This window comes from Drosophila miranda, chromosome XR (genome assembly GCF_003369915.1).
Source record: "Drosophila miranda strain MSH22 chromosome XR, D.miranda_PacBio2.1, whole genome shotgun sequence".
NCBI lineage: Eukaryota > Metazoa > Arthropoda > Insecta > Diptera > Drosophilidae > Drosophila > Drosophila miranda.
The window spans coordinates 42,343,110-42,358,235 of NC_046674.1; the positions used below are offsets into that span (position 1 = coordinate 42,343,110).

General features: G+C 46.6%; 1 protein-coding gene across 3 annotated transcripts; it reads left to right on the forward strand.

Moving 5' to 3' along the window:
• Nucleotides 1-2,271: 2,271 nt before the first annotated feature.
• LOC117186551 lies at nt 2,272-14,333 on the forward strand. Of its 3 annotated transcripts, XM_033387480.1 has the most exons (3): nt 2,272-2,626; nt 13,614-14,174; nt 14,239-14,333. In XM_033387480.1, exons 1-2 carry the CDS (start codon nt 2,412-2,414, stop codon nt 14,032-14,034), a joined length of 636 nt encoding a protein of 211 aa, XP_033243371.1. In that variant the 5' UTR covers nt 2,272-2,411; the 3' UTR covers nt 14,035-14,174; nt 14,239-14,333. The 3 variants fall into 3 exon arrangements, with proteins under 3 accessions (XP_033243371.1, XP_033243369.1, XP_033243370.1); XM_033387478.1 differs by having other exon boundaries at nt 13,614-14,333; XM_033387479.1 differs by lacking the exons at nt 13,614-14,174; nt 14,239-14,333 and adding an exon at nt 3,252-3,346 and having other exon boundaries at nt 2,272-3,187.
• The last annotated feature ends 793 nt before the right edge of the window (nt 14,334-15,126 follow it).

Genomic DNA, 15,126 nt, shown 5'->3' on the forward strand with positions numbered 1-15,126 from the left:
TTCGCTATCTCCGCTTTGCGTCTGCCTACCGACGTCGGCCGAGCGAAGCTGCGCTTAGCGATCGGAGCGGCAATGTAAAGGGCAGGCAAGGCACACTTTCAATTTGGATGTCACGCATTAAAGAACATATCGTAATTTTATTTCTGCGCCGAGTTTTATTTAATTCGAAATAATTAGTCGGCCGATTGGGGATAAAAAACATTATCTCCACACTATGGCTAAGGGAAGTTTTACTAACGAAAAAGGTTATTCTGGTCTGTCTCAACTGGCTTGTTAACTGCACCTGGATCAACTGCTGCAAGCTCATCCTCGGAAGTATCCCGCAATGTTTGCAGGTCATGCATGTTATCCACTCTAAAAATCTCTCCAGCTGGATGCTTCTTAACATGCACGATCGCCCGACGAGTGAAAACAGCCGATAGTGCTTTTCCTTTTTTCATTTTCATCGCCTCTTTGAAAACAGCCAGATTCTCTTTAGACAGCTGCTCATTAATATAAAACGCAGCCTGCGAGTCGAATTCCATTAGGTCCAGTGATAGCAGTTTTTTCGATTCCCTGCGATAGTTGCCAACAGCTCGCAACAACGCCGCCTTCTCTCTCACACTCTCTAGTCGCAGGATTATCACTGGATCAACAGCTGTTCCGTGAGTTCTCTGTCAGATCCTAAAGATGTCTTTCACCCTTGGGAGGGGTGTTAGGTTAAGGGCAAAGCACATCTTGTTGAATCGGACCTTCAACATTTCACCTTCTTCGAAGGGTATTCCATGAATACGGAGATCACACGCAATGTCCGCTTTGGCGCGCTCAACACATTGTGTGCTTAGATTTCTAACTTGCGCACGTATTTCTTGCATACCATGTACCTCATTTTTGAGTTTGATAATTTGCTGCTCCGTTTCGTGGATTACCTCACCCGCCTTTTCCAGTTGCAGGACACGTTCAGTAAGTTTCTTCACATCTACTGCCATACCAAGAATTTGATTGGTCATAGCTGTGAACTTTTCCTCTATGGCCTGCAAATACACCCTCAGACTTTAACATATTTGCCGTGATAAGTTCAGCCTGCTTAGCAAACATTCTGTCCAGGGCTTTCGGAATATTTTCTGGTATTTCCTCAGAACTCTTCGAGCCCTTGAGATCAGTTCCAGATTTTTCTCGCTGACGTTTTGAAACTGGAGCCATGTTCAAAACGTTTTTCCGTTACGGTGCTGCTTACTGGTCTGATGAGCTCGTGAGGTAGCTCAAAGGGGGCCTAGCTGAGGCTACCGGACGGGTCGCGGGTTGCGGATAGCGAACGGCCTACCTCGGCAGGTCAGCTGCGAATAAGCGGGCATCCCTCACGGGAGAGTACCGAAATAAGCAGTCCCGGACAGCCAGCGGGTGTTAGCTAGGTAGCAGCACTGACGATGCGCTTGTGGTGCCGCCTCAATAAGTAGCTCACACACTCCCATCCATACACAATACCTACCCACATCCCAACCCCCACACCCACCTCACACCGGGCCGGACTAAGTGTGTTACTCGACCCGTGCCGAGAGTCAGCCTGGCTGGGGGCCCGGTATAAAAACTAGCCCAGTCGCTAACGGAGGGCTCAGGGACTTGGCAGCCCCCTGTTCTAATGATGCCTTACCCGGGCAACGTGGATCTCTGCCCGGGCTGACCTTTCAGTTTCTCTGCATCTCGTGGGAACAGGATGTTTAATAACAAGAACAAAAACCAAAAAACTAACAAAAAAACAAATGAGTGCGGCGCTCCCCAAATGCCAACTGGGAGCAATCCCAAGCTCGGAAAGGCAGCGGACCAAAGGCCTGGCCCAACCGGCTCTATAGTAGGGAATACCTGCAAGGTGGAAGGTGATGTGCGAACCCGAGGGGGTCCCATCCCGAATCCGGTGTGGGTGGCAAGGTAACTCCCGAAGCTTACACCTTGGAAGGAAAGCTAAGCAATATTGCGGCTGCCCGACCTTCTGGTAAAGAGGAGGGGGTTGACTTGCCGTCGACAAGCGCCCAAGCCAGACGCTACACATTAGCCGAAAAGAGGAGTGCAGGGCACATACTCCGTCGGCAACACGCCAGCAGTGAAGCCAGCCCATCAGCCGACTGGCTGAAGAAGGTGGAATGGGCTTTGCCCGTGCTCCCGGAGTTCACCTTAGAACAGAAAAAGGTGGCTCCCCAAGCCAAGAGGCAGCGCTCGCACGAGACACCGGGACCGGTAGCAAAGCGCTCCAGAGTGCTGCCAAATGTCTCCTTTGCGCAGATTGCCAGGAGAGGACGCTAATTGGTGTCCTCGACAGAGGCAGCGCAGAGGGTAGAATCCCAAGGAGTCAGTGGAAGTGGGTGGAAGCGGCACTGGCCGACCGCTGCTTCGAACTCCTCGACAAAGACCCTGGACCTCCGCCAGTCTGCAAGGACATGGGGTGGTTCCAGGGCAATGTTAAGATAATTGCCTGCGAAGACGAGCGCTCTGTAAAGCTTTATAAAGCGGCGGTAGCGCAGGTCGGCGAGGTCTATGCTGGGGCGAAACTCGTCGCAGTCGACTGGAGCGAGGTGCCCAGCAGACCGAGGGCCAGAATTTGGGTGCCGGCTACCTTTAAGGAGCCAGAACGCATCCTCAAGATGCTGCAGAGATGCAACCCAGGACTACCAACCTCAGATTGGAAGGTAGCCAAGGTTGAGACGACACAAGGGCCGACTAACCAGGCAGTGCTCGTTCTCAATAAAGAGTCGCTGGCCCCGATAGAGGCAGCAAAAGGAGAGCTAAACTTCGGCTTCAGCTCGGTCACCATCAAGGTGTACAAATCGGACGCGGCGGCCGCGGCGCTTCCTGTCGTCAACCCAGACGTGCAGGATGTCGCTGCGGAGATCGAAGCGCCTGACGACGAGCTGGAGCCAGACCAGGAAGGCTTCTCCTCAGAGACAGAGCTGATGCTCGACTTTGAGTCAATGTGCCGAGAGAGAGTCTCAGATGACTCGGACGCGGACATCACGGTGGTGGAGAATCTTGAAGATGGTCCTAAGGATCCTTCAAATAAATCTCCACCACTGTAAAGCAGCATCGGCTGCTCTCATACTCCGCCTAGACGCAAGCGGAGCCGACGTAGTCCTGATCCAGGAGCCTTGGGTGGTAGGAGGCAAGGTCTGTGGATTGGGGACGAGGGAATACAAGATCATTGTATCCCAAAATGAAGGTAAAATCCGTACCTGCGTACTTGCTAGAAAGCACCTAAATATCTTTCTGCTCCATAATTATAGCGATGGCGATAACACGGCGGTAAGCCTAGAACTAAAAGGGAATCATCTCAGGCTGGTGGCGTCCTATATGGCCCACGAGGAGGATGATCCTCCGAACGACCATGTTCGCAAAATAGCCAGCGACAGCGAAAGGACGGACAAAGACCTACTTATAGGTTGCGATGCCAACGCCCACCACACCCAATGGGGGAGCACGGACACGAATGTAAGGGGTGAGTCACTGTTCAGCTTCATCCTGAACTCAAATTTATTCATATGCAATCGGGTCATTGACCTCACGCTAGTGTCAAGCAAACTGCTGGACACAATCAAGAGCTGGAGAGTCCTAGGAGACCACTCCTTCTCGGACCACAGGTATATCGAGACGATATTATCCTTCGATATTCCCAAGCCAACCGACTATATCAACCCCAGAAAAGCCAACTGGGAAAAATATAACACAACCCTGGAGGAGCTACTCCCTCCTAACGCCCCTAATTGCCCGAACACTGAAGACAACCTAAACCGTCTTGTGAACAGGTTTACGGATGCGTGCAACAAAGCCTTAAAGGCAGCATGCCCTTCTACCAGACCAAGGGGGAAAAAGAAACCCCCCTGGTGGTCTAAGCAACTAGACCCCCTTCGTAGAACTTGTAGGACTCTATTCAATAGAGCCACAAGAACTAAGGAGGATACTCACTGGGCAGACTATAAAACCAGTCTAGCACTATACAAAAAGGAAACGAGGAAGGCTAAAAGAGCCTCCTGGCAAAAATTTTGCTCCGAAATCGAGGAAACTTCGGAGGCCGCAAGACTCCGGAAAGTTCTCTCAAAAACTACCCCCTCAGTAGGTTACCTCAAAAAGAATGATGGCACGTGGACCAACTCTAGTGAGGAGTCCCTAAACATTCTGCTCGACACGCATTTCCCCGGATGCACATCCACCGAGCCATCACACCTCCCAGGAGAGGGATCGGTAGAATCGATGGACCATATCCTTACAAAACGGAACATAAGTTGGGCAGTAAACAGCTTCAACCCGTTTAAATCGCCAGGCCCGGACCAGGTAATCCCGGCCCAACTTCAGAAGGCCGGGGAGACGGCCATCAACTGGCTACATAGTATCTTCAGGAAGATACTGGCGGTATGTACAATACCGCAAGCGTGGCTTAAGGCTAGGATAGTTTTCATCCCTAAAGCAGGCAAAGCCTCACACTCAACCCCGAAAGACTTTAGACCAATCAGTTTATCGTCTTTCCTACTCAAAACCTTTGAGAGACTTATCGGGTTACAATTACGGACTACCATAAGTCCCCAGCTGTACTCAAGTGCGCAGCATACCTACCGGAAAGGAAAATCCACGGAAACGGCACTTCACGAAGTGATCTCGAGTGTAGAAAAATCCCTGCATCTCAAAGAATACTCACTAATAGCTTTTCTCGATATCGAGGGAGCCTTCAACAACGTCACACCGGGCTCCATTACAGAAGCCCTGACTGACCTGGGGGTGGACCGTCACTTGGTGATGCTCATTGATCAATTGCTCATACGCAGGACGGTGACATCATCGATGGGATCGTCCACCCAGTCAAGGTATGTCAACAGAGGAACCCCGCAAGGGGGAGTTCTGTCTCCTCTTCTATGGAACATTGCAGTCAATAAGATTCTATGCGACCTGGAAGAGGGGGGCTGTAAAGTAGTGGCATACGCGGATGACGTTGCAATTATCTTTGCGGGGAAATACCCCCAAACACTATGCGACCTAATGACCGCAAAGCTTGCTCGATTGTCCGAATGGACAGAATCGCGCGGATTGGGACTAAATCCCTCGAAAACGGAACTCGTGTTATTCACAAAAAAATACAAGGTCCCGCCCCTCAACCCCCCAACACTAAACGGATACAGGCTCTCCTTCAGCGACAGTGCCAGTTACTTAGGGTTGGTAATTGACAAAAAGCTTAGCTGGAACCTGAATGTCAAGGATAGAGTGAGGAAGGCAACGACAGCACTCTATACTTGCAAAAAAGCTATCGGCCTAAAGTGGGGCATGAACCCAAGCATAGTCCGATGGATATATCTGGCAATAGTCAGACCTATAATACTCTACGGAGTTACTGTCTGGTGGCCTGCCCTAACAAAAAGGACAATCACCAATCAGCTGGGCAAGGTTGAGCTGCAAGCTCATCATAAAGGAGCAGTACACGCGACTGATAGACAACAAGTGGCAAATAGGGCCACGTTGTCGCACAGCTCGGCAAACATGGCCGACCATAGATAAGAAGCGCACCTCAGAGCTCTGCAAACTAGGCAGGGAAAGGTGCAGCGCAGTCATACGTTCCCTCACAGGACACTGGCTAGTAGGCACCCACGCAAACAGGCTGGGTGCCCCACACAATGATTTCTGCCGCAGCTGCAGAGACGAGGACGAGGAGGAAACAGTGGAACACCTGTTCTGTTCCTGTCCAGCTCTCAGCAGAAGGAGGCTGCATCACTTGGGCTCTGCCTTTCTGAACGACATCTCGGAGATGTCCACGCTATGTCCCAGAAAAATCGTCAACTTTATATGGGCATCTGGATGGGACAACTGTTGACATGAAGTCTCATCTGCAGGGAGGGAATGATCCCAAGCGGTATCACAACGGGCCGAAACCGGCCTAAGTGTGCTGGGCTCCGAGCGAACTTGGCGGCCGTCTCTACCTAACCTAACCTAACCTACGATGCTGCTTAAAATACTGCTTTATACTGCTTGATATACTGCTTTGCCGACTCTTTACAATGCGTTGCCAATCACTTTGCTGTCTGCACTGCTTCCAAAATTTTATTGGGTATGGCTACGTTATTCTCTTAGTGACTCCGAAAGATCAAATGCTGGTTTACTCAGAGTGGTTCAGAACAATAACAAATATTCTTCTTCCACAGCACAACCAATAACAAATATTTTTCCACTGTATTTTATTAAAATTGGCGTTGTAGCGTTAACTTCAATTATTTCCACCGTCAATTGTTGTCTTGCAATGCGGACACAGTTTATGATGTGAACAAAACACTCTGTTTAATAAATAATAGTGTATCACTTGAGTTTTTCACGATTTTTTTCCTCAGTATGTTGTACACGACTTGCTTGCTTGGCGCCTGAGTATCTGCCGATCTTTTTGCCCAATTTTTCCAAACCACCTATTCTGAGGAAAGCTACTCTGGTCATCCGTACCCATACGGTTTACCAAGGTCGAACGGCATTTTCAGTCCCTTGATAAATGAATGTTCTTTACTTCATGGTCTTCGACTAGTTAAGCCGGTGCTTTCACCGGGTCCAGACAGAGTTTCTGGTCGTGTACTGCGCCGAGGCACTGTGTGGACCCCTGCTTAAACTATTCACACTGTCCATTGATTCTTCTTGCTTCCCCCCGATCTGGAAGGAATCGTTTATAATTCCTCTCCATAAAAAAGGTAGCAAGTCTGATGCAAAAAATTATAGAGGTATAGCAAAGTTATCCGCTATTCCTAAAATGTTTGAGAAGGTATTAACTCCGCACTTGCAACATCTTTGCAAGTCACTTATACCTCCAACTCAGCATGGATTTATAAGGCGGCGAACAACCACCACGAACTTGTTAGAGTTAACCTCTTTCATTATTAAAGGCTTTCAAGGTAACTTACAGACGGATGTTATTTACTCCGACTTTAGTAAAGCATTCGACTCTGTAAACCATTCCCTTTTAGCGCATAAACTTGACCTTTTAGGGTTTACGCCCAACCTCCTGAGATGGATTTCTAGCTATCTTTGTTCCAGGTCTCAAAGAGTCCTCTTCAAAAACTCCCTCTCTTTACCAGTAAAGGTTTCTTCGGGAGTACCACAGGGCAGCCATCTAGGCCCCTTACTCTTCACACTCTTTATTAATGACTTGCCTTCAGTATTAACATACTCTCGAGTACTTATGTATGCGGATGATGTTAAACTCTGTGTTCAGTACAAGGACATTTCATTTCATTCTCGCTTGCAATCCGATCTCTATAACTTTCAGTCATGGTGTTGTGCAAACTTGTTACACCTTAATGCCTCGAAATGCAAAGTTATGACATTTCATCGTTCTAACCCCTTTTTGGCTCCCTATACCCTATTTGGTGGTTCTCTTGAGAATTACCCTGGTGGATGATCTGGGTGTTATGTTAGACCCGAAGTTCAAGTTTTCCCAACACATTTCTACCATGGTAAATAAGGCCATGGGCGTGCTTGGGTTTATAAAGAGGTGGTCAAAGGAATTTGACGACCCCTATATAACACAGACTCTCTATACCTCGCTTGTTCGTCCGATCTTAGAATACGGCTCCTGTGTATGGTGCCCTCAGTACAAAGTACACCAGGACCGTATAGAATCAGTACAGAAAAACTTTTTACTCTTTGCTCTGCGGGGCCTTAACTGGGATGCGGGTGTAAGACGCCCATCTTACTCTAGTAGACTACTATTAGTAAACCTCCCATCCTTAGTTAAGCGTAGAAAAATGCTTGGTGTGATATTTATGCACAACTTGATCAGGGGTGACATAGACAGCCCTGATCTGTTGAGCCGCATAAACTTCACGATTCCTATTAGACTGACTAGAAATTTTATACCGTTGTTCCTTCCACTTTGTAGATCGAATTATTCCTTGCATGAACCGTTTAGGGTCTTATGCTCGGATTATAATTCCCTCTACCATATTATATCCACCACTAATTCTCTTCCTCTTATTAATTAGTAATTGTAGTGGTATTTGTATTTTGATTGCATGCTTTGTTTCTTAGTAAGTTTAGTGCTAATTTTCCTCGAATGTTAGTCTAATAGCTATCTTTCTTGCATGTTCGCGTTCGGTTCGACTACGCACCGTGCGTCATGCGGCAGCGCCCCTCGGTCGGTTAGGCGGGAGGAGGGCTGCGTTTTGCCTGGGATCCGCGCATAACAGCCTTCTGCTGGTTTCACACGGGCCACTTGACGGTGCAGTAACTGCATCGCCTCTTGAAAGATGCAGTCATTGCATGTCAACGACCAAAAAAAAAAAAAAAAATTTTTTTTAAAATAAGATATGTTCGATCAGGTCTACAGCACCGCGAATTGCAAAACAGAATTGTTGCAATGCACTTTTCGACTATGAACAGTTTCGTGATGCAGCTGAATCTTATTTCGTAAATAGAGGTCGGCCAATTGCGAACAAAAAGGAATTCTTATCAAAAGGCAACAACTTCGAGACAAAACAGGACAACGGTGTAAAGCCAATAAAACCGAAGGAAGTTCAGAAGTGCTAAAATTGTGGAGAAGTGGGGCATTTCGCTAATTCATGCCCAAAGGAGAAGAAGAAGTTGCGCTGAACCCAAAAACAAATCAACGCTGATCGCCAAAGGTGCTCTATGAAAACACGAGGCATTTGTGGCGGTTCTTGTATCCTTGAAAAATATTTGTTCTGTACCCTATCCATGTCTTTAAATCCATTTTGAATATTTGTCTTGCTAAGATTGAGATATGATCGGTTCGTCTCTTGTTATATATGTAGCGGGCAATGTTGTTAAATGTTACTTTTAGTTTTTTTTAAGATTCAGCGTCACAATTTCCAAATATTTCAATACCATAGAATAAGGTGGGTGTCAAATATGTCTTAGCTATCATTAGTTTGAGTATATCTGGTAGGTATTTTTGTGTTGGTGCGAGTTTTCTTAGTAGACTATATGTTCTACCAGTAGCTTTCACAACTTGGTTACTCCAAGAAAGCGTATTGTTAAATTTTAGTCCTAAGTTTTCCACATGATCTACGTAATTAATTTTTTTTCCTTCGATTTCAAGTTCTGGATAGACCATCGTATTTAGTTGCTTCTTGTATATAATTACACATATACATTTATCTGGATTAAATGCCAGACCATTACGATTCGCCCAGCTACTCACATTGAACAAATCACTGTTACACACACTTATACACTCATCAATTTTACTCAATGGACGACTAACATACATTTGGACGTCATCCGCATACATATGACTTTTACAATTTAACAGGACGTCTGGCAGGTCATTCACATATAATGAGAACAAAAGCGGCCCAAGAACTGAACCTTGAGGCACACCACGTGTAGTGCTCATCATTGAAGAAATTCTACTTCCACTTACTACTACCTATCTTCTATCCGTTAAATACGATTTAAATAGCTTTATAGCTACCTTACTAAAATTGAAAAAGTTAACTAATTTACTTAATAAGATTTCGTGGTTAACCGTGTCAAATGCTTTACTGAAGTCAAGTAGTACTAATAGCGTCACATTTCCTTCATCTTGTGTTAATCTAATGTCTTCCGTTATATTTACTATTGCCGTAGTACAGCTTCTTTGTCTTCTGTAACCTGACTGTTTGTCACTTAGTAGTGCATTGTTATCTAGGAAAGTTCGAATTTGTTGTGACATTAATTGTTCAAGAACTTTTGACAAAAACGATAGAATTGATATTCATTTTTTCCTTTAGGGACCGGGGTTATTTTGTTAAGATTTTGTTAAGATTTTGTTAAGACAGTATTGCAAATATAAGTCACATGTGGTAATATTTTCGGAAGTAAGATTTTTAGAAATTTTGGATGTATTTCATCCAGTCCGATTGCATTTGACTTAATTTTAAGCACAGATTCAAGGACATCACACTGACTGGCACACATGAAGCTAAAGTTATTATCACAGGAACTATTCGGTATATTGTCAAGATAATGATTATATGCTACTTCAGGTACCCCGTTTAACTATGTCTACATCAATTTTGGTGTTATTTGTCCTCTTCCCTATTCCCAACTCTTTGAGCTCCCTCCATGTCCTTCTTGTTAATATTGCACTTTGAAACCTTACAGAATAAAAAGACTTTTTAGCTGTCAGTATTAATAGGTTGGTTTTTTCCTTAAAGTTTGAAATTCTTGATACTGAACAGACGTTCTGTAGCGTTTCCATTTGTTATATGCTTTGTCCCTTAATGATATATTGTGTGCAATACATTGATTGAACCATGGATTTTTCTTTGCAATTTTTCATAAAGACATGTTATGTGAGCTCGTAGTTGTTCTACTTGAGAATTAACATCATCCATGTTAAATATTATATTCCAGTCATATGTATTGAATTCGTCATTAAGTTTGGTAATGTCAATGCTCTTAAAATTTCGGTACCATATGTCGTCGTCAATCTTTTTACAATTAAAATCATAAGTCAGGAAAAGTAGGTCGTGTCTGGAAAATGTTGGGACAGATAACTGATCATAAAGAACGATTTTTTCTTTATCATTGACAAAACAAAGGTCCAATAATGTACTTGCAGTGTTTGAGAAATGTGTTGGTCTACTATTATTGACTAGATGCAAGCCTAACGATGCCATCGCTGACTCCATATGTCGTTCCTTCAGTATATTGCTGTTTAGATCCCCGATTATAATTACGTCAGTATAGCTTACAGATAGGTCTGAAATTGCATCAATTACTTGTTGGTAGATTGTATTGCGGTGTGGTCTGTACAGACAGCCCAATAGTAATTTAAGAGAACTGTTAGAGGCCGATAATTCTATAAAAAGGTATTCTATTGTACTTTCTGGAGGGTGCTTGCATATTAATTTGGATTTGAGTTTCTTGTTTATGTATACAGCAACACCCCCACCATTTCCTCTCCGATCAGATCGGTATAGATCAAATCCGGTACACAAAATGACATTATCACATAGATGCGGCATGAACCACGTTTCCGAAGCACAAACTACATCAACATTCGATTGTTCAAACATATATCGGAACTCATCAATCTTACCATACAGACTCTGAGCATTTATATGACAAATATTTATGCCATCTTTTTGTTTAGCCAGCGTACGAATCAATATTCTACTATTCGTTGGAAGTCTATTCATATTATGGACCATTTAAAAGATACTAAATAGCATATTAGCAGCACACGCAATATACACAAATCACTTATAACTATATAAAAACATAAAACCTTAAACTTCAACATTATATTACTATGGCTAAGTTAAGTTTTACTAACGAAAAAGGTTATTCTGGTCTGTCTCAACTGGCTTGTTAACTGCACCTGGATCAACTGCTGCAAGCTCATCCTCGGAAGTATCCCGCAATGTTTGCAGGTCATGCATGTTATCCACTCTAAAAATCTCTCCAGCTGGATGCTTCTTAACATGCACGATCGCCCGACGAGTGAAAACAGCCGATAGTGCTTTTCCTTTTTTCATTTTCATCGCCTCTTTGAAAACAGCCAGATTCTCTTTAGACAGCTGCTCATTAATATAAAACGCAGCCTGCGAGTCGAATTCCATTAGGTCCAGTGATAGCAGTTTTTTCGATTCCCTGCGATAGTTGCCAACAGCTCGCAACAACGCCGCCTTCTCTCTCACACTCTCTAGTCGCAGGATTATCACTGGATCAACAGCTGTTCCGTGAGTTCTCTGTCGGATCCTAAAGATGTCTTTCACCCTTGGGAGGGGTGTTAGGTTAAGGGCAAAGCACATCTTGTTGAATCGGACCTTCAACATTTCACCTTCTTCGAAGGGTATTCCATGAATACGGAGATCACACGCAATGTCCGCTTTGGCGCGCTCAACACATTGTGTGCTTAGATCTCTAACTTGCGCACGTATTTCTTTCATACCATGTACCTCATTTTTGAGTTTGATAATTTGCTGCTCCGTTTCGTGGATTACCTCACCCGCCTTTTCCAATTGCAGGACACGTTCAGTAAGTTTCTTCACATCTACTGCCATACCAAGAATTTGATTGGTCATAGCTGTGAACTTTTCCTCTATGGCCTGCAATACACCCTCAGACTTTAACGTATTTGCCGTGATAAGTTCAGCCTGCTTAGCAAACATTCTGTCCAGGGCTTTCGGAATATTTTCTGGTATTTCCTCAGAACTCTTCGAGCCCTTGAGATCAGTTCCAGATTTTCTCGCAGACGTTTTGAAACTGGAGCCATGTTCAAAACGTTTTTCCGTTACGGTGCTGCTTTCTGGTCTGATGAGCTCGTGAGGTAGCTCAAAGGAGGCCTAGCTGAGGCTACCGGACGGGTCGCGGGTTGCGGATAGCGAACGGCCTACCTCGGCAGGTCAGCTGCGAATAAGCGGGCATCCCTCACGGGAGAGTACCGAAATAAGCAGTCCCGGACAGCCAGCGGGTGTTAGCTAGGTAGCAGCACTGACGATGCGCTTGTGGTGCCGCCTCAATAAGTAGCTCACACACTCCCATCCATACACAATACCTACCCACATCCCAACCCCCACACCCACCTCACACCGGGCCGGACTAAGTGTGTTACTCGACCCGTGCCGAGGGTCAGCCTGGCTGGGGGCCCGGTATAAAAACTAGCCCAGTCGCTAACGGAGGGCTCAGGGACTTGGCAGCCCCCTGTTCTAATGATGCCTTACCCGGGCAACGTGGATCTCTGCCCGGGCTTAACTTTCAGTTTCTCTGCATCTCGTGGGAACAGGATGTTTAATAACAAGAACAAAAACCAAAAAACTAACAAAAAAACAAATGAGTGCGGCGCTCCCCAAATGCCAACTGGGAGCAATCCCAAGCTCGGAAAGGCAGCGGACCAAAGGCCTGGCCCAACCGGCTCTATAGTAGGGAATACCTGCAAGGTGGAAGGTGCCTGTGCGAACCCGAGGGGGTCCCATCCCGAATCCGGTGTGGGTGGCAAGGTAACTCCCGAAGCTGAACCTTGGAAGGAAAGCTAAGCAATATTGCGGCTGCCCGACCTTCTGGTAAAGAGGAGGGGGTTGACTTGCCGTCGACAAGCGCCCAAGCCAGACGCTACACATATGCCGAAAAGAGGAGTGCAGGGCACATACTCCGTCGGCAACACGCCAGCAGTGAAGCCAGCCCATCAGCCGACTGGCTGAAGAAGGTGGAATGGGCTTTGGCCGTGCTCCCGGAGTTCACCTTAGAACAGAAAAAGGTGGCTCCCCAAGCCAAGAGGCAGCGCTCGCAGGAGACACCGGGACCGGTAGCAAAGCGCTCCAGAGTGCTGCCAAATGTCTCCTTTGCGCAGATTGCCAGGAGAGGACGCTAATTGGTGTCCTCGACAGAGGCAGCGCAGAGGGTAGAATCCCAAGGAGTCAGTGGAAGTGGGTGGAAGCGGCACTGGCCGACCGCTGCTTCGAACTCCTCGACAAAGACTCTGGACCTCCGCCAGTCTGCAAGGACATGGGGTGGTTCCAGGGCAATGTTAAGATAATTGCCTGCGAAGACGAGCGCTCTGTAAAGCTTTATAAAGCGGCGGTAGCGCAGGTCGGCGAGGTCTATGCTGGGGCGAAACTCGTCGCAGTCGACTGGAGCGAGGTGCCCAGCAGACCGAGGGCCAGAATTTGGGTGCTGCAGAGATGCAACCCAGGACTACCAACCTCAGATTGGAAGGTAGCCAAGGTTGAGACGACACAAGGGCCGACTAACCAGGCAGTGCTCGTTCTCAATAAAGAGTCGCTGGCCCCGATAGAGGCAGCAAAAGGAGAGCTAAACTTCGGCTTCAGCTCGGTCACCATCAAGGTGTACAAATCGGACGCGGCGGCCGCGGCGCTTCCTGTCGTCAACCCAGACGTGCAGGATGTCGCTGCGGAGATCGAAGCGCCTGACGACGAGCTGGAGCCAGACCAGGAAGGCTTCTCCTCAGAGACAGAGCTGATGCTCGACTTTGAGTCAATGTGCCGAGAGAGAGTCTCAGATGACTCGGACGCGGACATCACGGTGGTGGAGAATCTTGAAGATGGTCCTAAGGATCCTTCAAATAAATCTCCACCACTGTAAAGCAGCATCGGCTGCTCTCATACTCCGCCTAGACGCAAGCGGAGCCGACGTAGTCCTGATCCAGGAGCCTTGGGTGGTAGGAGGCAAGGTCTGTGGATTGGGGACGAGGGAATACAAGATCATTGTATCCCAAAATGAAGGTAAAATCCGTACCTGCATACTTGCTAGAAAGCACCTAAATATCTTTCTGCTCCATAATTATAGCGATGGCGATAACACGGCGGTAAGCCTAGAACTAAAAGGGAATCATCTCAGGCTGGTGGCGTCCTATATGGCCCACGAGGAGGATGATCCTCCGAACGACCATGTTCGCAAAATAGCCAGCGACAGCGAAAGGACGGACAAAGACCTACTTATAGGTTGCGATGCCAACGCCCACCACACCCAATGGGGGAGCACGGACACGAATGTAAGGGGTGAGTCACTGTTCAGCTTCATCCTGAACTCAAATTTATTCATATGCAATCGGGGTAGCGACCCCACATTTATAATTAAAAATCGGCAGGAGGTCATTGACCTCACGCTAGTGTCAAGCAATCTGCTGGACACAATCAAGAGCTGGAGAGTCCTAGGAGACCACTCCTTCTCGGACCACAGGTATATCGAGACGATATTATCCTTCGATATTCCCAAACCAACCGACTATATCAACCCCAGAAAAGCCAACTGGGAAAAATATAACACAACCCTGGAGGAGCTACTCCCTCCTAACGCCCCTAATTGCCCGAACACTGAAGACAACCTAAACCGTCTTGTGAACAGGTTTACGGATGCGTGCAACAAAGCCTTCAAGGCAGCATGCCCTTCTACCAGACCAAGGGGGAAAAAGAAACCCCCCTGGTGGTCTAAGCAACTAGACCCCCTTCGTAGAACTTGTAGGACTCTATTCAATAGAGCCACAAGAACTAAGGAGGATACTCACTGGGCAGACTATAACACCAGTATAGCACTATACAAAAAGGAAACGAGGAAGGCTAAAAGAGCCTCCTGGCAAAAATTTTGCTCCGAAATCGAGGAAACTTCGGAGGCCGCAAGACTCCGGAAAGTTCTCTCAAAAACTACCCCCTCAGTAGGTTACCTCAAAAAGAATGA